The sequence below is a fragment of the Strix aluco genome, chromosome 4, assembly GCF_031877795.1.
Source record: "Strix aluco isolate bStrAlu1 chromosome 4, bStrAlu1.hap1, whole genome shotgun sequence".
Classification (NCBI taxonomy): Eukaryota; Metazoa; Chordata; class Aves; order Strigiformes; family Strigidae; genus Strix; species Strix aluco.
The window spans coordinates 99654690-99681969 of record NC_133934.1 but is presented as its reverse complement, the minus strand read 5'-3'; the positions used below and the strand labels follow the sequence as shown (position 1 = coordinate 99681969).

The 27280-nt window shown below is 33.3% G+C and overlaps 1 protein-coding gene across 3 annotated transcripts in view; it reads left to right on the top strand.

The window, feature by feature from the left end:
* The window catches only part of NOVA1 (NOVA alternative splicing regulator 1), a 155734-nt gene that overhangs the window by 124246 nt on the left and 4208 nt on the right, over positions 1–27280 (top strand). For 2 of the 3 annotated variants that reach the window (XM_074824535.1, XM_074824537.1), the window contains one exon: positions 2213–2284. The exons of the other annotated variant lie outside the window; for it this stretch is intronic. In XM_074824535.1, the coding sequence (XP_074680636.1) occupies positions 2213–2284 (72 nt within the window). The remainder of the gene's footprint in view (positions 1–2212; positions 2285–27280) is intronic. 3 annotated transcript variants of the gene reach the window in all.

The following is a 27280-nucleotide window of genomic DNA, read 5'->3' as shown; positions in this document are numbered from 1 at the left end:
TTTCCTAAATTAATTGTGGTATCAGTGATTAGGTCATTATTCCGTGTTGAACTGTTCTACATATTTTCTGATAAATCCACTAGTTAGATTTAGTAATGCCTAGAACAAACTATTTTTCCATTTATTAATTAGCCTAGCATACCAAAACAATATGCAATTCAGTATGTCCTAGTTAGCAGTGGTGTTGATCACACAAACTATCAGATGTCTGACATATTTTAGTCAAAATATATTTTCAGAGTTTTGCTGTAGAATAGTAACAATCTTTTAAAATTTTTTTTAGTTCAGGATGACAGCTTAATATATAGCTATAATAAAGAGAACCTATGAGGATGTTACAGTCCTCCATTCTATTTGTTTGGGAGTGGGATTTTTTGGTTTCTTTTCCCATTAGTTTAAGCTTAAATGATGAAGGTCAGTTCATTGCAATTTTAGAATCTGGTAAGAGAGATATTGAATCATCCCACTAAAACCAGAAGTATAATTCCATAACTGAATAGGGTTAGCCCTGTACTATCGTGGAATCTGACTTTTCTTTTTCTAAATAATTCTATCCCCTCACAAACAAACCCATGATCTGCACAGAAAGACATGGGAGAATCCTTTATAATCATTTTGATTTTCACAATGTACAGTGTCTGCTGACCAATAACATTCTGCCAAGCTATATATTTTTTTAATGCTCTATACATGATAGTAATTTTTTACCTAAGCCTTTTGAAAGAGACCCACTTGATGCTTAAGCTGTATATGTTTTATTTTTGGTTTTATTGTTTTATAACATGAGTTACAAGTTGGAAACACAAATTAAGGATCTGTTTCTTAAAGATTTTTTTTTCCTGTTTTGGCTGCTTGTTTATGTACAAACTATGAAAAAAATGGATCTTCATATTGCTTAACATACAGCTAAAATATTTGTGTGTGCATATGTACAAGCCCATATTTTGCTAATACACAACTTTATGCATTCACAGTGTCCCAGCTTTCTCATATGCATTAAGAGTTTTAGTGCAAAAGTATGTATACCTATTTTATGAGGGACTGTCAATGATTGTAAGTAACAGAACTGCTGAAAGTGTGAAATTTTGCTTCATTTATTTCTAAATAGTTTTGGTTAGTAATTATATGACCATATGATAAATCACATTGTATAGCATTTTAGTATCTTATTTCTTAAAGCAAAAGTAGTGTAATTTTGGATTTTTTTATAATATTTACATATAACAAAGATGTCAAAAAACATGCTTTGAATAACTATTGTATGTTATGTTTCGAAGATTGGAATTTTACATTTTCACTACATTTATAGAAAAGAAGAGTTATTTTGTCAGGATCTAATACTTTAAAAAGAGAAATGTGTATATAAAAATTTTAAACAGAGCAGTGCTTTTTTGATATGTTCAAGAATTAATGTTAAGCGTTTGTATATTATTTAGAAAACGTGATCAATAAATATGACTCTTAATTCTTTTTTGTGTTTATTTTGAACACAGGCCTGATGATAAGTTATTAATCTTTGCTCAACTAAATGAACGTTTTTAACACTAAACATAAATATATTGTAGTAATTTGTTGTGAAGGTATTAGTTGCATGTTCATCTGTCATGAGATTGATGTTTACATTTTTTCACCTGCCTCTTGATTAAAAAATATCAATGAATATTTTAGCAGTTAGTATATTACTAAAAACTCAGTAGCTTCAGTGTAATTGTAAGATACGGAACACAGTTTGCTGGCTATAGTCCGTGTTATAGAATGGTGCATTATAAGGTGCCAAAGTAAATGTCTCTAACTTCTTTCAGATGTTGGCCCTGTTTGTTTGTAGACTGATAACTGTTTCTAGTGTGCTCATTGAACTTGCTGGAATTTTTGTTTACTATAGTCTTCATTTTCCCCAAGAGGAGGAGAGAGGAAAGAATATATTCCTCATGTGGTCAGCATATTTTTGAGTATTTATGTGAGTTCACCATCTTGATTTCAAGTCATTAATTTGTTTTTACATGCATAAGCATGCATATTTACATGCATTATTTATCCAATTGACTTTAAATTCCATTAAGTTCCAATGAGTAGGAGAAAGATTTTTGTCTTAGGCATTTTTTATTTATTTTAATTTTCTAGTTATGTTACTTTTGTTGGTTTATTTATTTTTTTAACTGTTCAGTCTAAGGCTTGTAAAGGTTGATTTGCTCCTGAACTGCTTTGTTCCCAGACATTGCCATCTTCCCCAACTACCACCAAGTCCTCTCCATCTGATCCCATGACCACCTCCAGAGCCAATCAGGTACAGTATCATCCTACCATCTACACCATACTTTTCACGGGTGACAGCTTGCAAACTGGAGAAAAAAAGATATGGTGGGTTAAGGATTTATTCGTTCATTCACATATATACACCCATAACCATAGATATCTAACTCTTGTTAGAAATTGGTAAATTGAATGGAAAACATTTTTCTTCTTTTAATTTGTTTTGTTGTCTTTTTTAAATCTCTGATGAAAACAAAGTATCTTGTGAAATAGTCTTTTTTAAAATTTGACTAATAAATACCAAGGATACACACTGATGTGTCTGGAGACAGAATAACTATTGGTATATGTATGTTTATGTATATATGCACACACGTATTTACTTCCTGGATCATTTATAAATTATAATGGAGTAACCCCTAAAACCATGCTTAATTAGCTGGATATCAACCTAGGAATGGCAAACAGACTTCTTTCTTTGTTTATTTAATTTAAGAATTTTGAAATATGTTTGTGGACAGTAACATAGGGACATTATTTAAGTAGTGTATGTAATAAAAAATAGATTTGAAATGAAAAATTATTGATGAAGAATGAAGTAAACTTAAGTCTCTTTAAAAACATACTAAACAAATTTAATTCATGTCTTATTTTTAAATGCATAAATTGTGCTTTTAGCAGTATTTTAATTACGCTCATGTATTTCTCTTTTAACTGGAAAAAAATATTCATTATGTCCACAAATCATCATACTGTGTATCTTTTTGCCTTCCCTATGAAAATTGTTAAAGTTACTTCATACCATGCTCTTTAGAACTGATTTATGCTTAATAAATACCTTATTTTTTTAATGTACTGTTAAATTTAATGTACTTTGTGTTCAAATAATGTAAGCATTCAGTATGTGCTAAGTTTTTAACACATGATCTGCTTATTTAAGTTAGCGGAATGCTTCTGTCAGATCTTGCACAAATTAGATCAAATACTAGAAAAGTTTTTTTCACAACAAGCTAATTTCCCCTGGAAGTTAACGTTATTATTAATTACTGATCCTTTGATATTTTGTGAACTGCTTAGAACTTGCTGGCTGTATGAACAAACAATTTAACATACAACAGAACACAAGCATATTAAAGCAATATATCTTTGATCAGCACATGACTATCTGTTGAAAGGGATGTCTAATACAGAAAGTAATGAAATTTAGGGAGAAATTGTACAGATAGAAGAACTACTAAGAAAAATATAAATTGCGATATCCCTCACTTCAATTTGAAAGCCGCCTTCATCAGCCTGCTTCCATTCCAGCAAGAGTTATTTGGCTTCATCTTCATTAAATGACAAAGATAAAATCTTTGCCAACAGCTAGGGATATTTTATGAACACTCTGTTCAGCATTTATTCTCTCTTAATTTTAGTATTTTCTGTATTGTAATTAGAATTTTTTTAAAACGTTGAGCGCACAGATCTTTTTAAAAAGTGTTCTTACTACTTTTCTGTGTCTTCTTTCCCACTTTTTTTTTTTTTTTTTAAATTATGAGTATACCCTGATGATCATTATTTGGAGAAAAAGGAAGAGGTGCTTTTATTTACAGGAAATACTATTTGAGCATGCTGTTTAATTAGCATCAAAGAAGTACCTACTTTGCATCTGTTCTATGAATTTTGAATTATCAAAATTATAGTTTAGTATATAAACTTTAAATTACTTTTTAAGAGCTGAAAATACTGATTTTATAGGAAGTTGTTCTATGAGAATATTGTCAAGTGATATAGCTGAATATACAAACTAAGGGAAATGTATGCTTTGTGTCTTGCCTATATCCCACATTACATATTTTAATGCATTTTATTCATAACCTGTGCTCAATTCAGATTTCATACAAATAATCAAGATCTCTTTTGAACAGCATTAAAATTATGTATATGAACAGTAATGACTTCCTTAAGCGACTTTTGGACCTGCTTTTATCATTAGCCCTTGACATTCCTACTGATTTGTAATTATTTTAAGCCTCCTAGTATTTCCTAGTGGTCTCTAGCCATTCCAGCAGGGAGCACAAAGCAAATAAGGCAGTTAAGGCCTTTTTGTTCATTCTAGTGATAAGTGACGTAGCTGGCAATTGTTCCCAGACAGTAGTAGTGATTAGCATTCAGCACCAGTGTATCGACAAGTATCTGCACTGCGGCTGTCACACGAAAATAGGTTCCAACACAGTAATCTCAAACCTGTCAGTACTCGTGTAAGTACCCAATAGGAGAGTATTAGAGGACAACAGTGAATGTTTGTTTTGATATATGGCTATGTAAGATGATTCTCAATAGAAACCGTTCAGGTATGGGTTTTCTCACAAAATGTTATATTAGGATAACAGGAAAGTCAGAAAATTCAGTGTAAGATAAATTCACGGTACACATTCTTGTGTGGATATAGTAGCATATCAGGCTTAAGATCATTCAATTTTCTATAATATTTTAATCATGACAAGACAGTATTTTATATTAAAGGTTAGTAAGGTGATTAAGCCAGGTTTAAGCAACGCTTAATGCTGGGTTGCTGTTGGAGTAGATTTTTAAACTGGGTTGGAGGACTCCACATAAATCATTGCAATTAGAGAACTGTCAAGTATATGTGTTGATGAGCATACCTGATGTGATCCTTCCTGCTGTACGAGCATGTCAGTTGTATTCTCCTGACAGAGCTTGCATAGTGGGCAGAACAATTTCTAGGCATGCTTTTTACTGCAACAGGAAAATAGCTCTGCCAACAGAGGTCAGAGGAAGCTGGACAGGAAATTTGGCGTGTATTATGTCTTCCTTTTAATGACTCACTTTGCCTCCATTCAGATGAGATCATAACTCCTTTGTATGACAATTTTGGCTTTTGTTGAATTGTTTTTTGAAAAATCCAGTGCTCATGAAACTACTCATTTTATGATTCTCAGGAAGATAGTCACTAAAATGTCTTATATAGTGAAAGAAAACAGTTTCTTCAGAACTGTCATGTGTTGTGTTATACTGAGTTGCCACATATGCAACAGAAACCTCTGTGTTGGAAGTGGTTTTTTCTTTAGTTCTTTGTTCTAGGAAGATATACATCTGTCAATATTACTGTTATAAAGGTCTTGTTTATTTTTTCAGTAGAACTTCCTTGGGCCTCTGTTCTCATTAAAAATTCATGCATTGCAAACTTCCCAAGGAAGAAAGAACCAAAGAGGTAATAGAATTAGGGACATTTCAAATAACCTTTTTTTTTTTTTTTTTTTTTTAACCCCTCCTGTCTGCCTACCACTGAAAAGAACTCAATCTTTCTGTACTTTTAAACTGAGAGCTTCTGTGTTACCCTCTCATGAACTTTGTCAGAACACTGACAGTTAGCTACAGTGGTGAAACTGTTCTGCTGACGCCCCTGGAGCTGGCAGAATATAGCTTTACTTTTATTTACCAGAAGGTAGAAATCAATTTTACTTTTCCACGGTACACTTCAAGTGGGAATTTAATCTCAAAAGTGATGAATAACACCATAAATATCATATAAAACATGCCTGCTTTTCTTCTGTAGCACATTGTAAAGGTGTGAGTTTTAATACTTATTTTAACAGTTAAGTGACATTAGACAAATATTGCTATAATTAAACTGTTTACGTATTTTCTTTTGTTTACAAGATTTTTTTTTCTTATCTGCTTGATTTATTGATATTACTGTTATTTTAGAGGGAGAAACATGAGTGATATAAACCTAAGCTTTGTAGTTCTCCTCTGTCTATTTGTACATCTGTAAATGCAGTTGCCAACCCTTGCATGTTTCCTTCTCCAATCCTCCCTTTTTCCACAAGATTGATACCACTGCTGAGCTTTACTACTGGCTGTAAGAGAATAAAAGGCCACAACACACATTCCTACTTACAAATGTGTCAGGAGAGTGATGGGTAGGAGTCCTTTCCCCTTTACTTGTAAGTCAGATAGGCTTAAGCTCAGTAATGTAGTAAAATTTATCATCACAAACTTTGTGTCATGTATAAACCTTCATTTATTTTTACTTTTTTAATGCACCATTTTTTCCTGTGGCATTTGCATTTTTTACAGTTATACATTCTATTTTCCTTCTTTGTTGTTGCACCTGAAGCTCTTATTTTATCATATAGTGTAATATAAATTTTGTGGAGTGCAGCTAGGTGTAGGATTTGTCCATTCAGTCCTCCAGGTTTACATTTTTTTTGAGCATATCTACATCATCTTGTTGCTGCAATATCTCTAATGAATAATACTTTTCAACCTTTTTACATGATGGGACTGAGCCAGTTTTCTTGCTACTGCCTGTACCCAGCAGGCACAGCACAAACATGTGGCTGTTTCAATCTTGGTATTAGGAATTTGTACTTTTCTCTTACATTATCTATTTTATGCAAAATCTATAGCTTGCAATGGGATATAATAGTACACATATAACTAGAGATTGGGGGATTAATTGGTATCTCTAAATTGTAATGATTGATGTAGATGGTCTCCCTCTTTCTGACTTTAAAGAATAGTCCTATTCCTGCCTGTAAAATTACTTGCAGAAGTATAATCTTTTCATTCCTGAAGAGGTAGAATCTGAAAACAGAGGCTGTCTGTAAAGCATACTGACAGCTTTCAAAGGGTTGATGAACTCATCACTTATATTAAATATATATTTTGTTGTGGGAGGTGGAACACGAAATAGGAAAAGAAGCTTTGTTTTAGTCTTCTATTATCATTAGGACATGGAATTTTAAAATATGTATAATATCCAACTTCAAATGATAAAGTTTTTATCAGCAGATTAATCTTAAAGTACAAGTAGTGAATTTTAATGATGATCCCAGGATACTAGATAGCTGTTGTAGGCCATTGAGATACTATATTTGCCTTTGACAATTTGATGTGAGGGTTATTTAAGATATCCTGTCTCTGATATTTTAACTGCAATATTCATCTAATTTTAATTCCCTAATTTTAATGTAATTTCTTACAGTGGTATTGAGAAAATCTGTTTTCTTTTTGAGTCTGTCACAGATTGATGCCGGATGTATCAATTGATCTTTCCAAATCTCAGTACTGTATATTTAAAAGCAAATTCAATATAATGATACTTAGCATTCTGATAAAAGGTGCTGTAGAATTAAAAAACTGTTATTACTTTGGTTATTCAGAATGTTTTCCATGGTAGTTCTCTGTGAGATAACAGTTTGACCTTTTTTCAACCTGTCAGATTGGTCATTGATAAATACAACCATTTTATTTACACCCAGAAGGTGTATCTGAGTTCTGTGCACAAAACTAATATGCTGTTTGAAAGAGACATCATCTAATAGACAATATTTCATATCAACTCATCACTAAAGAATTTAAGTACACCAGATTCTAAAATTGTAAGTACATGGAGACCACAACTATTATATATTATTAATATATTAAACAAATACATTCTAATTATGGCATCAAACCATTTTTTTTATTAATGAGAAGGAAATCAGTTTTGGTGTGGCACTGGTGTTCAGAACTATATGATAACTGTAAGAACCTCATCATGCTGTTTAGGGGAATAGAGTTGAAGAACTAGGCCCTGTATTTTGCTGACTGTTTCTGGAAGGTCCCCAAACTTATGGTATACTTTCACTGCATACAGAAAAATTCTTTACATAATTTCTCAACGTAGCATATCTTTTTGGTTTAGTCTCAGTGAGGACTTTCATCTTCAGTTTTAATAGTTCTTCAGCTTCACATTCAGAGTTCTTTTCTGTTTAGGTCTTGCTATTGCTATCATAGACTCACCCAGTAATAATTTTGAACATTGTGCATTGTAACAAGGTTGAATGAAAGTGGTTAGAATGGTTAGAAAAACACTTTTCTTTCTAGTGTGAGAAAACCCTTTTATATTTGTAGACAATTTTATTGATTATAAATTCCTATTTCTATAAAGTGACCTTTTAGTTCCAGATTCATAAGAAGACAGAGTTCCTTTTTTGTTTACAAGTTGCCTATGGCTCACTGTGGACAGCACATAATAAGGAATCCCCGAGATAACGTATCTAGAACAGCATAGGGAGAATTATTCCCCTGTTCAAGTGAGAGAACTCCACTAGAGGTTCCAGTGCTTCAGAGGTAACCTTTCCTGCTGCTCTTCAACTGAAATGCTTCATTTCATGGCTAAACTCTAAGCAGAATTAACCTTTACTCCGTGGACTAACTGTAGACATTTTTTTCTGGTTCTCAGGTTAATACATTACGTTTATTATATTCCTCTTGTTCTTTGACTACTTTTTCCCAGTATTTTGCAGTATCTGAGCTCATCACTTTTGTTTGCATTGTCTCCTTAAAATATAATTTTTTTTTTAGATACTATAAAGATTTTTAAATAACAATTTAAAGATTCTTATATGCAAATCAGTGGGTTTTTTACACTTTCCTATTGTATGCTTCAATTTTCCCTTTTGGCAACTATGTAGGTAATCATTTGTGTTCATATTCCTTTATATTGATTTACCTGTTTCCTTTCTTCTACCAGACAGCAAATTTTAGGGTTCACTGTTTATTGTTCCTTTCTTAAAGGTAGGGGAAATGTTGTCAGGAGCATTCATGAGACACAGTCTCTGAGTACTAGTGGCATATCATTCATAGGGTGTCATGAATGATCTGCCTGTTGCAGTCCTGTTAGTAAAAATGTGATTCCATGTTTGTGTATCTTGTGTTGATTTTATGCTTGAAAAGAATGAGAATCAGTTAGCTTCCTATTTCATCCCCTCTTCAAAAAGATACACTTTTTCAGTGTAATAAACAGCATTAGTATCCCCTTTCTATTAAAATAGATAAATGTCTTAAATCAATTTCTTGTCATGTTTTGGACTCTATCTGGTGGTTAGATTTTTGTTGTTGTTGTTTTTTCCCCCATAGATAAAGATCAGGAGAAAAAAAAATAGAAAAACGCATATAAAAGTAAAGCTTGGAAAAAATATGAAAAAACAGTGGGACAAACTAATTTCTTTTTTTCTTATAAGAAAACAGCTTTTAACAAGATATTACGTGGTCACCCCTGTTATGCATTTATGAAGACTTAGCCTATCATTGGTTTTAATCCTTTGTTGAGTCATTAGTTTTAAAAATTGTTAAAGGAAGAAAATGAAAATAGAATTTTGGAAACATACTAAGTGGTTTAGGAAACAAATTTTACTGTAGTGTGAGTTTAATGAAACCTGCTTTTGATCTCATTATTTTATTTTTAAATCAATGTTACTTCTGTGAATATGCTGAGATTTGGCAGAAAAGTTATCATTACACTTCCCTGTACACTTATGATTTGTGGGTTTATTCACTTAAAATATTTTGGAGTAAACATGTAAAAAGATAATGCTTTTTGGATTGAATCGATTTTGCTTTAGACTCTCATGGATATCTTACTCAAGTTGTTCAAGAGTTAAGAAAATCTCGCACTGTAGTTGAAGATCTTGTTCTTTCATTTAAGGATATTTGTAGATATGATATGTAGGTTTTGGCATTTGTCCATGTCCTTGTACTAAGAAAAGGTCCTATCTGCTTATGAAAAAGGATCACTACACCCATAAAAGTTGGAGTATTCTCTTAGTCAAAATATGGTGAAGGTCTTCAAATGTCCTGTGCAAAGGGCTGTTTAATTTTTTCATTTTCGTTGTTCCAACTGTTTTAATCATACTTCTTTTATCAATACAAAATGAAAATAAATAGCATATTGAAAGTCCCAGGTATTTCCGTGTTCAAGTTCCATCCCATGTAAGCTAGAGTAAAGCTGACAGCATGTAACTCTCTGTGGTCTAACCAAGATTATCTTTGAGTTCAAGTCCTTAATGCTCATGTTTGGTGTGACATACTGTTTTCTTCAGAACTAGTATTGGGAGAAAAAGCCAACCATATTCTAAGGTATACAGGCAAAGAGTCACTTAGTGTGCTCTTTGCTGTTTGAATGACCCAGAGAAAACAATGTCAGAGCAATTTCCAGAATGCAAATCTGGATGACTTTATTGCTTTTTTTCTGCTGCGTACTGGTATCAGTCACACGAAAGTTAGACTCTAAGGTTTCTACTATTCAGAATTTAATTTAGCAGCTTTTAGAGTGTTCAGAATTTATATAATCAAGAGTTGTATGAGAATGTGGACAGAAACACTGAGGTTACACATTTTACTGTCACACCAGGACAGATCCTGTACAGCACAGACTATAAGGTAGAAGAGGCAATTTTCTGACGTGTCAGAGGTAAGTCGAGTGAGGCATGGCTAGGTCTAGACCTAGAATATCCTGCTTTGAGCATACGTTAGTTAATATTTCCTTTGTGTCACCTGAAACATTATAACTTTCACAAGCTGTTTGTAGGAATAGTGCAGCAACTCAGCGCACTTTCCTGCAGGCTGTATGCCAGATGCATTGCCTGCCTTTGGCATGCTTTGAGAATTCATCATAGTGAGAAGTCATAGATAAATGTGAGAGAAACCCACCAATTAAAGTAGGTGTCTGCCTGATTTGAGTGAAAAAAGAGTGGGTTTTGTATGCAAATCATAGGAGGAGGCTGATTGACTTACTGAACTATAGGGAATAAAAGGTAGGAGGTTTTTCCTCTTCCAGAGATAAGGTCATCTGTAGAGATCTTTTCCTGTAGCACAGCATCCCAGACTTGAAGTAGTCAGTCAATAACTTTACCCTGCAGACAAAACAATATGTAACTGCATCTTCTTCAGAAGCAGTGTTTTGCCCTAGTTTTGTGCCTGTAGTTGTTTTCACACTTGTTGGTTTTGGGTTTGGTTTTTCTTTTTGTTGGTTTTTTTTTTTTTTTTTTTTTTTTTTACTTCTGAAAATAAATTAGACTCTCTACAAGTAATAACAGTTATTCAGAGGCATAGTTTGCAAATAGTGGACAGTGGGAGGATGCAACCATAGACTCTAATAAGCATCCTTAGAAATGCCCAGGGGCCGAGTCCACTGTTCTGTTACCTCCCTGTGATTTACATTGGAATCTTTGCAGTCTGTAGCCTTGAAGAGTATTTGTCTGAGGGTACAGAGTGACTGTTGACTGTTTGGCCTTCTGTTTTCCCCTGATATTCTCATTGGCACCTCAGCAATTGCAGCCTTTGAGATGAGAGTCTTTCTCACATTATTCAGCAATAATAAACTTCTACATGACAAATTGTTCATTCAGTTGAAATTGGCACTTGTGATTTGGATGGGGTTAGAAAAGTATGTTTTAAATTTCTATTTCTTTAAAGTTTCTGAAACCCTGTAGTTTGGCAGTTCTACTGCAGTGTAAATTCTTCTTTCATGTTTCTTTCACCTGATATGTGATCTCCATGCTTCTCAGTTTTTTATAGTTACTTTTATTATTCGCTTAACCAAAACATAAATGCAGTAAGAGTATTTTGATCCACTTTATTCTGTTAATAGTAATTATAATAATTGTGATAATAAATTAACAGCTGCCCCCTACCCATGAGATACTGAAATGCAGTCTCCATGTAAGCTCTTTTAAAGTGTTACTGCTTTATGGTATAAAACTGGTTTATGAAATAGATTAAACTGTGATTAATGATGTTCTTCAGTAACGAGTACTGAAGCAAAATACAATTCCTCCAGATATTCTGCAGACCGGTGTTCATGTATAATTAAGTGACGCAGAAAAAAGAAAACAAGTCAAAAGATAAGCAGATATTTGCAGTTTATTGATCATGATATATTTAAAACGTTTAGTAAAATAACTGTGTAAATATTATCAATTCAGTTTTAGAAACGGAAGAAAATAACAGATACCTGCTTGTTAAAGACATTTCACAGGTTATATTTCACCTATATTTGAGCATTTAAGAGGCTGTTTTATATAAATTCCTGCTTTAATTATGTCAAAAGTAATTAGATAATACTACACTTCAATATTTACAGGAAAGACTGATTGGCTGTACACAATGTGTATGTATACACTGAGGGTTTTCTTTACCTACATTAATAGGAATACCTGTGAATGAGGATAATAAAAGGAGGAGATTACAATTTTGGGATGAAAGTTATGTTTTGAAATCTGAATTAAGAATTTAATTTAGAAATTACTAATGCAAATAATTCATGTATGTTTTATTATTAAAATATTTTAATATAAAGATACCTTTCTGCTATTGTTATTATTTTATTAAGGAGTCTAGTTACAAAACATGAGCTTTATTATGCCTTAACTACACATGTTATTATTACAGCATATATTTGATAATGTAGTTACATTCCATAGCTTAGGTACTGTTCAGTACTTGTTATTCAGTCCAAGATGGAATTACTTAAATATAACATGGTAATGACAAGAAGTTAACTGAATGCATGGCTTGTGAAATACAAAATTTTTATTATATTACTAATTGTCCTACTATTTACACTACTGATACAGAAAGCCTTTCTTTTTGACCTATCTGAATTTTATTTTGATGATAAGAAAAATAAATCTGTAAAAGTGAAATAAAAGAGTATAAACTTTTCAATTTGAATGTCAGAAGGCTCAGCAAAATTAGTGCTTTTTAACATCACCAAGACCATTTTGTCATTTCAAAATTGGTAAAAGAATGTTTTTATATGAAATATCACTTATTTTTACTGTTCAAATAGTAACGTTAGCAATGATATTACATAATGTTAATAAAAACTATAATTCAGATTGTGTGCAGTTTTATGTAAACTTTCCAAGATTTTAATAATTTATAATGCATTTATTGAGCTGTCTAAAAATCTTTGCTGTAACAAGGTTCACAGTGAGCATTTGTTAAATTAAAAAAAGGGACGAATGTCAATGAAATCAAAAGTGGTTAGTAAATCTGTTGATTTCCTCACCTTTATCTCAACTTGAGACAGCTCTTTCATTTTTTTATTTTTATTTTTGTATTTGTCAGTATCTTTTCTCTCAAAATAAAAATAAATTGTAATCTGTGGCAGCTGAGGAATAAGTATATAGTGTGCATAGGAGTTGAGATCAAGGCAAGAGTTAAATGCAAATTCTTTCTCAGTGTATCATTAAAAAGAGAGATCTAAATCCAATTTATGAGAGTGCTGACTCCAAATTTATTCTTTGAAAGGTGTTTTTCCAAGTCAATGCTCACACAGAATTACACATATGTAATATAGGTGTAAAAATGTGTGATGTGTATGTGTAAATACAGCCATATATAATATTTGTGCCCCACAGCCTTAGTTTGCATAAGGAGTCATTTTCTTCTATGTGAACATTTGTCAGGTGATTATCTAGCCAAAATTCTTAACGTGTGCAAGATATCTGTATTATTTACAGATAGTTTTCCTTAATGAAATTTGGTTCCACAGATTCCCATTGTATGAGAAATATAACCCAGAGTACAGATGTATGGAGGCAATATGGTTTGCAAATATGTGGTTTAATAATAAATGTATACAATTTTCCCCACTGAGTTAAATTTGGTATGATCTAAATTCAGGATCTTCACACCTAACAAGGAGGATGCAATTGTACCTTCAACTGTCTCCTGTAATTATAGCTTTTTTGATAAGCTAGGTTGACTTTCATAACTGGCCTGTGTTAGCATCTATCAATATTTTTGTTTCTGTTTACTCAAATAATTGCTAATTTCTGTCATTGCCTTCACTTACTCCAGTGTTGTTTTTCTCTTCCAGCAGTAGGTATTATTCCCTTGTGGATATCTTGGTTAAAAATGTATAACTACGAGTTTACAAAAGGGTAAACCAGAAAGTAGATATAAAATATATAAATATAAATTGATTGGGTGAATGTTAAGTTCTAAGCCAGCCAGTTATCTTAGTTGTAGTTATTGATGTATTTGCTGAGACCAGTAGCTTGTTATTACCTTGTTCTGTTCTCTGATCCTTGTCAGAGATGTAATGTCAGACTTGGAGAGGAAGGTTTTGAATTGGCTTGTCAGAAGTCTCTATTAGCATTAGAGGGCTATAGAGTCCTGTAGTAGTGCTTATTAAGTTTGAAGACATCCACCCGTTAGTGAAACTACATTCTTTTTCTAATAAAAATTTCTAGTAATTACTACTTTTTATGACCTAGAGAGATAGGGTTATATAAAGCAATCTTTAACTGTCCTTTACTTCCTTTCTCATTTGAAAACAATTCTCAAATGACATCTATGATAGAGCCTCCCTGAGATTTTCATTGAGTAGTTTTCTTGCTATACGAAATTCTTTTTTAATTGTTAAGCAACAGTCAATACAGAAGGGATCAAGACTCTGCTGCTGGTCATCTTTTGCAAAACCAGGGGCACAGAGTAGCCATAGCCCTTGATACCATTAATCTAGATAGTTCATCTAGCTAGACTAGATGCATTTTTCATAAGCCAAATTTCTTTCCATTTTTCACGATTCTTATAGTGAAAAACACTATGAAGCTATACAGAATAGTCTGTAGATCAGAACATGATCTTGTTTTCACTGGTCTTGTTTTCACTGAGTTGAGACACTAATGGGGTTATCACAAGGATTTTAATTCACATGTGTTTCCCCTTCCTCCTTTTGCTGAGAACAGAGAAATGAATAATTACCCTGGGATTTTAATTGCATATAATGTAGAAGGGAATGTTAGGGTATATTATTATTTTATTTTATAACCATGAAAACTCAAAGGTGTTCATTTAGACACAGTCCATTCATCTTCTATCATCTTTATTTGCTGTTTGCTACGTTCATTACAATTACAAATGTAGCAAGTAATTTATCATTCCACCATGTTTATGCATTTTGGTTGATGATATTATAAGCTTTATCTTTCATTTTACCTTACAATTTTGTGATCTGTGAGTAAAGAGCATGTGCAAAACTGCTGCCAGGTTAGGTCAAGATACACAATTAAAAGGGGCCTGTTCTGTCTTTTCTTATCTATGTGTAACTAAATATAGACTGACTATAAAAGCTATCTCTCAGTTAAAAGATATATTATTTAAATCACTTAATATTGTTAAGAGCAGAAATTTGGTTGCAAAGAAAGGATGGAGAATCTCTTGAAATAATTCTGTAACAGAGTTTTTTATTCCATGATCTTGTAATGTGGAGAGCTTTCATTTGTTTTTGTGCATAAGTACACTCACATCTGACATGATTGCAGCTGTGAAATGCTAAGGCTTGACTGGCTTGGGGGGAAGGGATGGCTCCATTCATTGTGTCTGTATAGAGTAGGAATATGTGCATGTCTTCCATATGGACTCATTGGGTTTGTTTTTCCATATTGTTTTTAGGATCAGCTGAATTGCGAACAAACAATTTAAAGAGGCACTGCTGAATAAGTAGATTCTGTACTCTCCAACTGAGCTAGAGCTGTTAGCTAGATACAAAATGCAATAGGACTATTTCTCATTAAAATTGATCAGGTATTATAGAGTCACATATAGAAGGGCATAGGTATAGTACAGAAGTGTGTATATATGTATAAAGCTATATGTAGTAGTGATAAATTCAGGTGATTTGGGATTTACTTCATGTATTTACATTTCTCTAAGATTTTGCATCAAATATTATGTCAGTGGGAACAGTAAGAAGGACTTTCCTTTTCTATTTATCTTTTTTTTTTTTTTTTAAATTGTGTGCCCAGCTAGATGTGAGTGTTTAAAATCTTGCTCCTTTTAAAAACTATTTGGCTCTACCACCTTATTATGTGTTTATATCTGAAAGAAAACTGATGTTTACTAAATCAAGTGAAGAACTCATGAGAAAATTTGTATTTATATTGCTCTCAGGAAAACATTTTGTCATTACAGTTTAGTGCCTAGACCTGACAAGGTACCTTCTGCTCTTCTTTTTCATGTTAGTGTCGTTTACATAATGGACTATGATGAGAAGGAGTAAGTTTTTACACAGAGTAATTATATCTCTGATCAGTGATTCACAAATTCTTCGTTGCAAGATTATTAGGGAGACATTCAAGAAAAAGGACATGTGCAAGCAGCCATAATTCAAAATTGGCAGAGAATACCATCACTAGGAGTTTCTTAAATAAGTCCTTGAATTTAGGACTTCCTAAATCCTATAAATAAATGGTTTGGCTATTGGGTTTACTGAACATGCAAGCATGCTTTTTGGATTAAGATGTCTAAATAAGCATCTAGGAGTCTAACTTTAAGTATGCATTTTTATAAGATTATTGTTAATTTCCTGTTTCATAGAAAATAATATTTCTAGAGTCCTGAGAAGTCTACATTTTTTACATTACTAGCTGTCTCCTTCTGTCCATAAGTTCAGTTCTTTTAAAACAAATGTCCTGCTTAATTGAAAATCCAGTTCTAAATGTCAAACACTATAGCAGTAATAATTTTCCATGCCACTGAGCCACTTCATGTACTGAGAGATCAAGTCCTTCCACTGACCAGTGCTCGTTGATAGAAGTGCGGATTGTTTCACGAGTCATCTGTTTCTAAATTTATACCTACCATATTATAGATAGTAATATAGAGATACTAATATCCTCTGTATGTAATGGTTAAAAAATATTTATATTATCTGAGTACAGTAAAGGAAAAGTGAAATTAGATAAATGCTGAAGGATGTACAAGTGTAATTATGTAGGGGTTTTTTTATTGTGCAGGGCTGAAATTGAAATGCTTGATAAATAATAGAAGTTTTAGGCACCAAAAATAGTATAAAATCCTCCTTTTTCTAAACAACAAGTAGATCTAATGTGGTCTCTAGTAAAATACTGATGAGATTGAGGTGGTCAGTGATGTCAAACTCTCGTTTGGTATTTTAACAGCATTGGCTGGCTGAACCTTTACGACATGTTTTCCAGCTGTGGTGGTGTGGTATATTGCAGCTGGAGTATATTCACTTGTGTCTCTAATCTGTTTCTCACTAATTATCTTCCTCCTTCTTCATCCATCCATCCCATCTTGGGCTGCGTTTTTTATCACAGAGACTGTCTTCCTAGTATACGGGATTCCATTTCACAATTTCTAAGCAGTTACTATCAAAACAGCGTTACTTATAAATTCCTACAAGTGTCCTCTCTCGCAAAGAAATAATTGTGATGTTAAAAGTTGAATTGATGGAGCTCTTCAATGTTAAAAAAAAACCCAAAACCCAAACACCAAAACAAAACATGAAAGTGTAGAATTTTTTAGTTATTACTAGAGAAACAACTGATGAATGACTATATACTTATATACACACACACACACTTACACCTACTGCTAAATCTTAGCAATAATATTTTATCCCTATATGTACAAAGTCCAAGCAAGAATCAGAAGAAATAACTGGTGCATGGTTCTAAAATCTTTTAGTAGCTGTGATGAACTGAAGTGATTAAAATCTAAAAGTTTACTATCAGCCGTCAGTCGAAATTAAAGTTTGTTTAGCAGAGTTTATCACCATATCTAACACAGAAAATGACTAAAAAATTGCTGTATTTCTACATGGCAGCTACTGAGTAAATGTTGAAGGGTGATTTACATTGCCATAGTTATTTTGAAATAGAAATTTGATATTTTTATGTTAATTTACATACCCTTCTGATCTTTACTGTATTGTTTCTGTACTGTCTTTTATATTCTGGGAGTCTGCCTTGTTTCTCAGTTCAGAATAACAAGATGTTTCAGAGTCTAGGTAAAAGCTAGTTGCACTTTGTTTTACCTCCTTCTTTCAATATCTATCATTTTTTTCAGTCCCACAGCTTCTCACTTAAACATCAGTTTTCAAATGACCAGAATATGATAGCTGTGATAGCAAAATTGGTGGATATTTGTAAGTGTAAAAATATTAAAATATGGAAATCAACAGTGTATTTTAAGAAAGGGACTAACAACTGTCATCTCTCCTGAGCACTTTACCCTCTTCCTTTGGAAATCCCAAACCTGTTGACATAAGTAACCATAAAGTTCCTATTGCTGATCATCAAACTCTTTTGACCTCCCATAAAAAGATCTCAAGGAGCTTTGTGCAAGAAGGAAGTGTCTTTTCTAAATGGTCCTTACAAATCTTCTTTTTCATACTGTAGAACTGAAATGGTTCTGCTGGATCACCTTATTTCCACAGGTTTGAAAAGAGAGGCCTCCTGCAGATGGTATAGAATTGAAAACTTAAATTTCCTTCTGAATTGCCAAATGAATACTTAGTATATGTGCTACGTATCTTGTAGAAATCAACTGTGGCAAAGATAATCTGAAAAGAAATTAGAAGTGCTAGTATCCTTTTGTTCTATCAGTCCTTATAGATAGATTAATTTTAAAATGTAGTTTTCAGAGATTGATTTTGAACATTCTTACCTGGAATGCTGGAATGTGATTTTGATTTTAAATTTGGATTTAAATCCTAAATTAATTTGCGTGAAGTCTAGTATGCTGTTAAAATAATTCTGTAATCTGGTCAGCAATGTCAGAGGATGAATATCTCAATGTATTTCTAATACCCTGTTTTAAGCTTTTCTGTGCTTTCAAGTTCTAGTCAGCTTCAATGAAAAATGTCATTGACACATTAATGGCAAGTCCCTTTGCACATTTCTATTGGCTATCCTTTCCTCTGAATTTAAGTGACATAACTACACCATATCATTTGCTGCATTGATTAGTTTTAGAAGCACATCATTGTGTATTTTGGCCACATTTATCAAAGTTTATACTGAAAATGGGTCACTGTTGAGTAGCTGTAAGGTTCTGTAATATTGACATTGCGTATTAATCTTGAAAATTTCTACTCCAGTCAAAGGCATGTTTAAGAACACTCTTAGGCTTCTCTTGGACTTGCAGGTCCATAGCCATAAAAAAATAAAAATTGGAAGCCTCAGTCTTCTTGAAGTCAATGGAAAGTGTGTTCCTGTGCCTGTGCTTATAGGCCATCCAAGATTTGTTATTAACATTTTAGCAGTTCTCCTGTATGTTTCAGCCATAGGATTTCTCCTAGTAATTGTTTTCATCAAGTATAAGATTTCTAGTTAAAATACAGCATATCATTCAGAACAAGTTTATGGCTGATCTGCTACTGGGGAGTATATGTGAAGCTAATGGATGCACCCTTTTAAGGATTCTCTTGAGAAATAGAGAAATGTCCTAGTCATTTATGTACTCGTTTTGTCTGAAGATTTTTTGGGAAAGCAACCGGTGCAGTGCTGCTTTGGGCAATGAGTTAATAGCCATGAGGAGTCAAAGTAATATCTATAGTTCTTGTGACTGGGAAAGCATAAAAAAAGGGATACACCACCTTTGCCCCAGTTTCTGTCAGGAAGGTTAATTCACTTTGGAATCTGAAGTGGGTTTTATGAGTTTATAAATAAGATCCTGTCTAATGCAAAACAGTGGGAGTTTTCTTGATTTCATCAGTGAGGCATATTTATTTTTAAAATAATGTACATTATCTACATTTTTTGTAGATGATTTTGTATTGAGAAGTGTCTTTTCAGCAATTCCAATAATGAAATTACGTTATAATTATATGGTGTCTTTCAGTCAGAAGCATCCCAAATTACTATACTCAACAGTACTGTAAATATTCATGCTTTTGTGAAACCCATCCTTGACTCTGTGGAACGTTGGCAGGTATTCATAGAACACCATGCAACAAATTAGATGAGGAAAAGAAAAAAGGGAGATTTTAGATAGGGGAAGAGAGAACTATTGTGAATTTAGCTAGAAAATAGGGTTAACATTCTACGGTCACTGAAAGTGTCATTCAGTCTTCACTGGCCAGAGCAGTTGGTATTCCTGCTTTCCGTTTTAAAAGATGTTTCATCTAAATAGTGGTGCAGTCAATATAGATGTCTACTTTTCTATGTGTACTACATACTCTGCAACTGAGTGAAAATCTATGATTTTTCGCTCATGTATGATTCAGTATGTAACCAGCTCAATTTTTCTTTTTTTAATTATAAAAAAGTGAAAAGTATAAATGAAGCTACTCAAAATACATTATACCTCTCTGCAAGTGTAATTTGAAACTCATGAAACATTAATGCATAAATTATGGAATATTGTTTTTATGTTGAAAAGTTAACTTTCTTCTGTATGTTATTAAAACTGTGTATCATAGAGAATTCATGGAGGATTTGGGTTCTTCCATTCCCACACTTTTGAATTATGTTTTCATGAGGGATATTCATGAAACTACTCATAGACTTCTGTGTGTGTGTAAATTTTTAATAGTACTTTGTTCAGAACTAGATAATCTCATAAAATCAAGCACCTGTATAACCAACATAATTTTAATAATTATTCTCTCTCCATACACAATTTTCATGTGCACACATTTAGTAAAAACTGCTTTTGAGAGAAGAAGCCTTTCTATTTACGAGAACCTATACACACGCTGGTCACAGAATGGCAGCTAAAGCAGACCAGAGAATTTTTCTGTTTGTTTGTTTAAACATGATTTGCTAATTCCCTACTGTTAGAAGTTTGCATTCCAAATTGCATCTTTAGTTAAAAGCATGAAAGAAAAATCTTAATGTTCATACTTTAAAGTGCGCAGAATTGTAATTAAGTAGTAACTAAAAGAAGTGGGAGGTACTTTTTTCAGTCCCCAAAGAGTCAAAGTTTAATATAAAATACTAATTGAAAAATGGTCTAGATTTAAGCAAAAGTAGCAATTGGTGCAAAAAAACCCTTACACATTCTTTCCTCTAGTTAATCTTTCGCCAGCCTGGTTCCAGGGTTCTAAGCCTTGTGATTTCAGATGTAAATTTTTCCTGAGCACTTAAACTGAAATTAGGTTTCTGTTGCATGATAGTTTTTAGGACTAAGATGAAATAATGCCCTTGAGAAATGCAGATTCAGCTGAGAGGAGGTCTGAGAACTGGAACAAAATCAACACTTGCGATAAACAGTAGGGGGGGAATTGGCCCAAACTCCTGCTGCAATGTACTGGCAGATACAAGTAAATGTTTTAGAATATCTGTTTGCATTGTCATTTTAATTTAGTATGATTTTAACTTGAGAAAGACCTCCTGCAATATTATGGTTTTCAATAGATTAATTTAACTTTAAATTGACTTAAAAGAAAAAGTGGTCGTGAGGGCAGAAATACCACAAAGAAGCAACACAGAGAAATAGCAAAATGACATTCATCTTGCAATAATTGCAGGTAAATATATGAAGGAAATACTACCAGTATGTGTGCTGCATGTGATGAGAAGAAAATTTCAAGAACACAAATGTGAATAGAAGAAAAAGGTGTGCATTATGTTGAGGAACAAAGTAACAGCTAATCCTGTAAATTCCTATAATCCAATTGCACTTGTTCACAGAATATTTCAGGTCTAGATATCCTTTTATAGAAGAAGAGAATTTGAATCACAATAATATTTACAGAGTTCAAACATAATCAGGGAAGATGAAGACTAGTTTATGATCTAGATTTATTTACATTATGATCTAGATAAATTTACAAAGAGCTGCTCTTCTTATGTAATATTTGCATATTTTTGTAAATAAATATCAAATAGACCATTAGAAAGATGTCTCTACTCCTTCGAAATATTTTCTTTAAAAACAAAATGTATGCTCTTGGACTGAGCAACCAGGAATTTGTTCAGTGCATGACACCTCTGAAAAGGTAAGTTTGTGTTTCACCGTATGTACATTTGGAACCCAGTCCAGAGCTATTGAAATTACTGAGAGAAATTCCACTAACTTCCCTGAGGGTATGTGTGTGCAATCAGTAGAGATTTGCTGTGTAAGCCTACTGTCAGAGTCTGAGCCCAAGTCTGATGTGAACACCTGCCCGGATCAACCTAGTGTTTCTGCCTGCTGTACACACAGGATGACTCATGACCTTTTGGTCGCTTGTTCTGCCTTGAACTTGCAGTTGGCATTGAGTGTGTAGCCAGGGACTTTCCAGGAGTGCCTGGTATGATGAAGCGTGGCTGTAAATTCTAAGTGCGTGCAGGCATCATCTTGCCTGTAATGTACTTAGCTGTCTTTCTGCTTGATTCCAGTTGACTTCTATTACATCTTTGGTTGATCCTGATTTTTCTCCCAGATTTTTATCATGCTGCCACTTCAGTTTAAGGATGAATGGCATGGGACTACTCACATCAATACGAGCCTACTGTAGGAGTGTGTTTACCCTGCCACACTGAGAAATAATAGATGGCTCTTACTCTTCATTGACTGCTCTCTACAGGAACTTGTGCTTTCAGAATACCCTTTCATCAACTCCAAGCCTTTATGAGCAGCTAAAATAGCATGAAATTTTCATAGGTATAGAATCCAGAGCCCAGATGGAGTTTTAAAGAGTTTAAAGTATTTGATGAGCAATGAAAACAGAAAAAGAGATAAAATGGTAGGTCGTGATTTAAATACAGTGTTAAGGGAATACAGTGATTTGCTTTAGAGAGACTAAAATGTAGAATTGTGCCAGATTAGGATGAATTTGTTAGATTCGATGGAACCTTTTTTGTAAAGGTGTTTCTCTGTTAAGAGAAGATAAAATAAAATTACACAAGTAGTTGAAAGCTTTAATAGAAGGAGAAAAGAACAACCATTACAGAAGATTCATGGTGTGAGTTATAATTAAACTTGTGAAAATAAAAGAGAAAAAGCTGAATAACAGATAAAAAAGCTCCTTCATTCATTAATCTCTGTGCAATCTCTTCAGAAACAATTCTGTAAAGTAGAATAAGCAGAGGATGATGCAATTAAATGCTTTTACTGTCAAACTGTTGGGTGTATTTTTTCCATGTTTTGATACTATTTTGTAGAATCAGTAAGACTTTCTTTTCTGGTGTAATTTAGTGCAAGCATGTGTCATACCACCATGCGAAGCTTTAAACTTAAAGTCATGCTTTTTGGCCTCACATATGGTTACTCTAATTGTCATAACAGCCACATTGAGTGCTAATTCTTGCTACCTAGCCAGTCAGCATGCATTTCATCCTTCCACTACGTTTGCCAGATACATACTTTGTATTAGCTGAGTGGCACATCAGGTGCTAGCTTGTGATTTCCATCCCCCCACCTCCAAAGACTGTGAGAAGTGAGAATATAACCAGAGCACTTGTCATCAGACAGGAGAAAGGCAAGGAAATAAGGTAAGAGAAAAGTGAAAGGTTTGGGAACCTTGGTGTATGTAGTTGGAGCTATTTACACAAGAAGAGTGGGAATGAGGACTGGGGAGACAGGACAGGAGATGTTAATGTGGGTAGCAGTGCAGTTTTGGTCGTGATTCTGCTTCCCATGAAGATATTCTCTGTGTGTTGATATACACTCATAACTGCTCAGTGCAGATTATCTCCTTGCAGCATAAGGGAGGGGATGAGAGGTGGCATAGGATAATCACGGAACATCTGGCATTACACAGTAGATGCTATTCAGCTCCCAAAACTAAGCCAGGACTTTCAGTTTAGTAAATCAGAGGACTTCTAGGCGATGCTGACGTGATAGGTGAGTGCAGCATGGGGTTATGCAAGTGGGTTGTCAATAAATGGAAAGGATTAGGGAATTAGCTGACAGAGTTTAGGAGTCTAGGATTTTGCAGCATGCAAGGATGAATATGAGCCACTAATGCTAAATTAAAGCAATTTGAATTGTATCCTCTGGACATAATGACTGAGATCCCTCAAGTATTGTGCATCATCCTCTGAAGTGCAGTTTCATCAAATCTCTGCCGACTTCATTGGGATCTGTGGGCAGCAAACTGCTCTCTAGTTTGAGCCCTCCTTAAGCAGCACAGTTTCTTGGACTGTTGCACCTTTGTCAAGGCTTTTAAAGATGTAATAATGTGTTAGTAAAAACATATGCAGTGAAACTACTTTGTTTCTTTTATTTTTGTTATAGTTTAATTCCTATTCAGGGGAGAAGTAGTGTACTCGCTGAGCCTGATTTTGAACTTATGCTAATGCAAATAGGCTTAGAGTGATGTCCGTGGAAGTAATTAATTTGCTTTGTGAGTAAGCAAACATCATAATTGCAATCCTTATTTTTTATAAAATCTATTTGGCATGAAATAAAGGTTAAGTTCATTCCACTTTTTTATTCCTATAGCATTTGAAAAACATTATGCATTTTAAGTTTTATGTTCATAATTGCTTTAGATACTCTTGCTTTTTGCACACAAATTTCAATACAGCCAGGAGTGTACACACAAACCTGGAAACCTGACCTTCCTGCATAGTCAAAGATACCTTTATTGGATAGCTCAGAGCACTTATTTTGGGCAGTAGTTAGGTTTCTCACTTTTGCGTTCAAATGTTTTTCTGAACTTATCTGTAGAAGGAAAGTAAGAGTGCTGTCCAATTTCCCTGAAAGAGAGGGAGTTAAAGTCCTTAAAAAAAATGGATGTGGTGCAGGTAAAAAAAGCAAATAGATATTCTTTGCTTTTTCAGTTTCTGCTTGTATAACCGGAGTTGAGACCAAGAATGTCATTGTATCATTTTATACCTTGTAACTTAGTGACCTTATGGATTTTAGACTTCAACAGATAAAAAAATAAATATATTTGCATTATTTCATTTGTACTGGAATCTAGAGGGCTGTGGCCTAATATATTAGATACTGTATTAGTATATAACACACCAATGTTTACTGTAAAGAGTTGATATTCCAACCAGGGAAAGTCAAGTGAATGCAAAAAACAAATGGAGAATTAGAAATCGGTAGCAAGATTAATATGACCTAAATAATAAAAAAAAAATCCTAAGTATGTTTTGGTTTTTTCAGTATTTATCTCCATTTTCAAATAACATTTTCAATCAGTTGTCACAAATACAGGAATGTTACAACTGAATATCTCAAAATAATGTAAATGTTGCCATTCATTTCAGGAAGAGAAGGATTTTATTTATGTTTTAAGCAGAATGCATGCAGATGTATTTATCTTCTGTTAAAACTGAATTTTGATTGGAATATAATGTTTTCTGTGACATTTTAGTACAAAATAGATTGTGCCTATTGTCTAATTTTTTAGTACATGTATATTTTTAAAAGATGTCCTATATGAAAATATGTGAAATATTCACCCTGGCAGGGGTTGTATTTGGAAGAATATTAATGGTATATTCCTATACTAAAACAACTTAAGAGACTTGTCAGTTAAAACTCATGGTTTAGAAAAGGATATTTTTATTTATCTCAGAAGCAGACAAACATATAACAAAATAATGCAGCAAATCCAAAATATATTTTCTGAAATGCATCGTAATTTGTTGTTTGTATGGCTAAGTACAAAAACATTTCTGGACAATGTGGGAGTGGATGGGTATGGAGGAGATCATTCTTTCTCTTTCCTCCGACTAGGCAGATGATTTTGTCAAACAACCAGAGCTGTTAGTGGTGAACCAAATGAACTTTTGTGATGTCAAGTAAGAGAAATAGTAGTTTCTTATTGAGAAAATCTTTCTTGTTCATACAGAACATTTCCTTCTTAATTATGTGGCTGAATTAAACCATCATTTTTTTTCACTACACCAATCCTTTAGAGTAATCCTAGCCATATTACAGTAAACTGGATTTTCATATGTTCATAGAATCATAGACTGGTTTGGATTGGAAGGGACCTTAAAGATCATCTAGTTCCACCCCCCCTGCCATGGGCAGGGACACCTTCCACTGGACCAGGTTGTTCAAAGCGCCGTTCAACCTGGCCTTGAACGCTTCCAGGGAGGAGGCATCCACAGCTTCACTGTTCCAGTGCCTCACCACCCTCACAGTAAAGGATTTCTTCCTAATATCTAATCTAAATCTACCCTCTTTCAGTTGAAAACCATGACCCCTTGTCCTATCCCTACACTCCCTGATAAAGAGTCCCTCCTCATCTGTCTTGTAGATCCCCTTTAAGTATGGGAAGGCCCCTATAAGGTCTCCCCAGAGCCTTCTCTTCTCTGGACTGAACAACCTGCACGTGTAGCTATGATACTACATGCGCTACAATGCTGCCCTAAAATATTTGCTTTATATATATAATAAATATACAATGCCCCCTAAATATTCTAGTTTTTTATGCAATCACATATGTGGTTATGAGAGTGTACTTTCATACCTTATGTTCTTAGCTTCTTCTCATAAACTCACATAAGGGCCTATGCCTAACTTGTTCAGAACTTTGCACAGTAGTTATGAAACCAAGCAGGATCTGGCAAATCACAGTTGTCAAAATCTCCCAAAGAAGTTGTTAGTATGTCTTAAATCAGTGGAGTCAGGTAAATGTTTTCTATACTATGTGGCACAAAACCATAATTGTGAAAGCTGTGCCATACAATAAAAGATTTCCAGTTTTATTGAGTTTTCCTGGGTGACTCTGGTTTTATACAACTTTGCATTTTGTGTGTGTTAATTTTTAAAAAAAAACCAAGCCAAACCAAAACAAATAAACAAACACACCCCCCCAAACTTCCTTAAAATTATATATTTAACCAAAATATGAGCATTCCTTTTCATTAGCAATTATTTAATGCATTTTGTGTCTAGATCCCAAATAACAAATCAAATCTAAGCGTGGTTTCATTTTTCTGATAGGAAAACTTAAAAAGGGCAACTCAAAATTGCCAAATACTTTGAACTACATTTTAAAATTACTATGAGCTGTCCTGACTTAAAAATGAGTGTGTCTATAAATATATATTAAAAAATTTCAGTGTGTGTGTATATATATACACAAATATGTATATAAGTCCATACAGTTACTGAGATATTTGTGGTTTTATAGGATTATTTAGTATATGGGTGGGCTAAATTTTTTTTCAATTCCATACTTTTATGTTACCTTTAGAATAAGTCAGCATCTAACAATTTTTTATTTATTCTATAGAACATCTTTTGTTTTGATGTCAATGAATGTAAATTAAATTCTAAAATTAAAAATTAGATATATGCTGTAAAACATTTCAGTGCCAAATACAATATGGTATGTTACATTTTTTAATGTACATATTGTATAAGTGGAAAATATAAATGTCTGTTAACTTTATAGTATGCTGGCTTTTCAAAGATTTGATTTTGATGCTATCCTAACAACTAGAAATACATAAAATGGGTAAGACTAGAAAAAGCTTATTTATAGGACATGCATTTTTATTTGTAATTAGCTTGACTTCATAATAAACTTGACTTT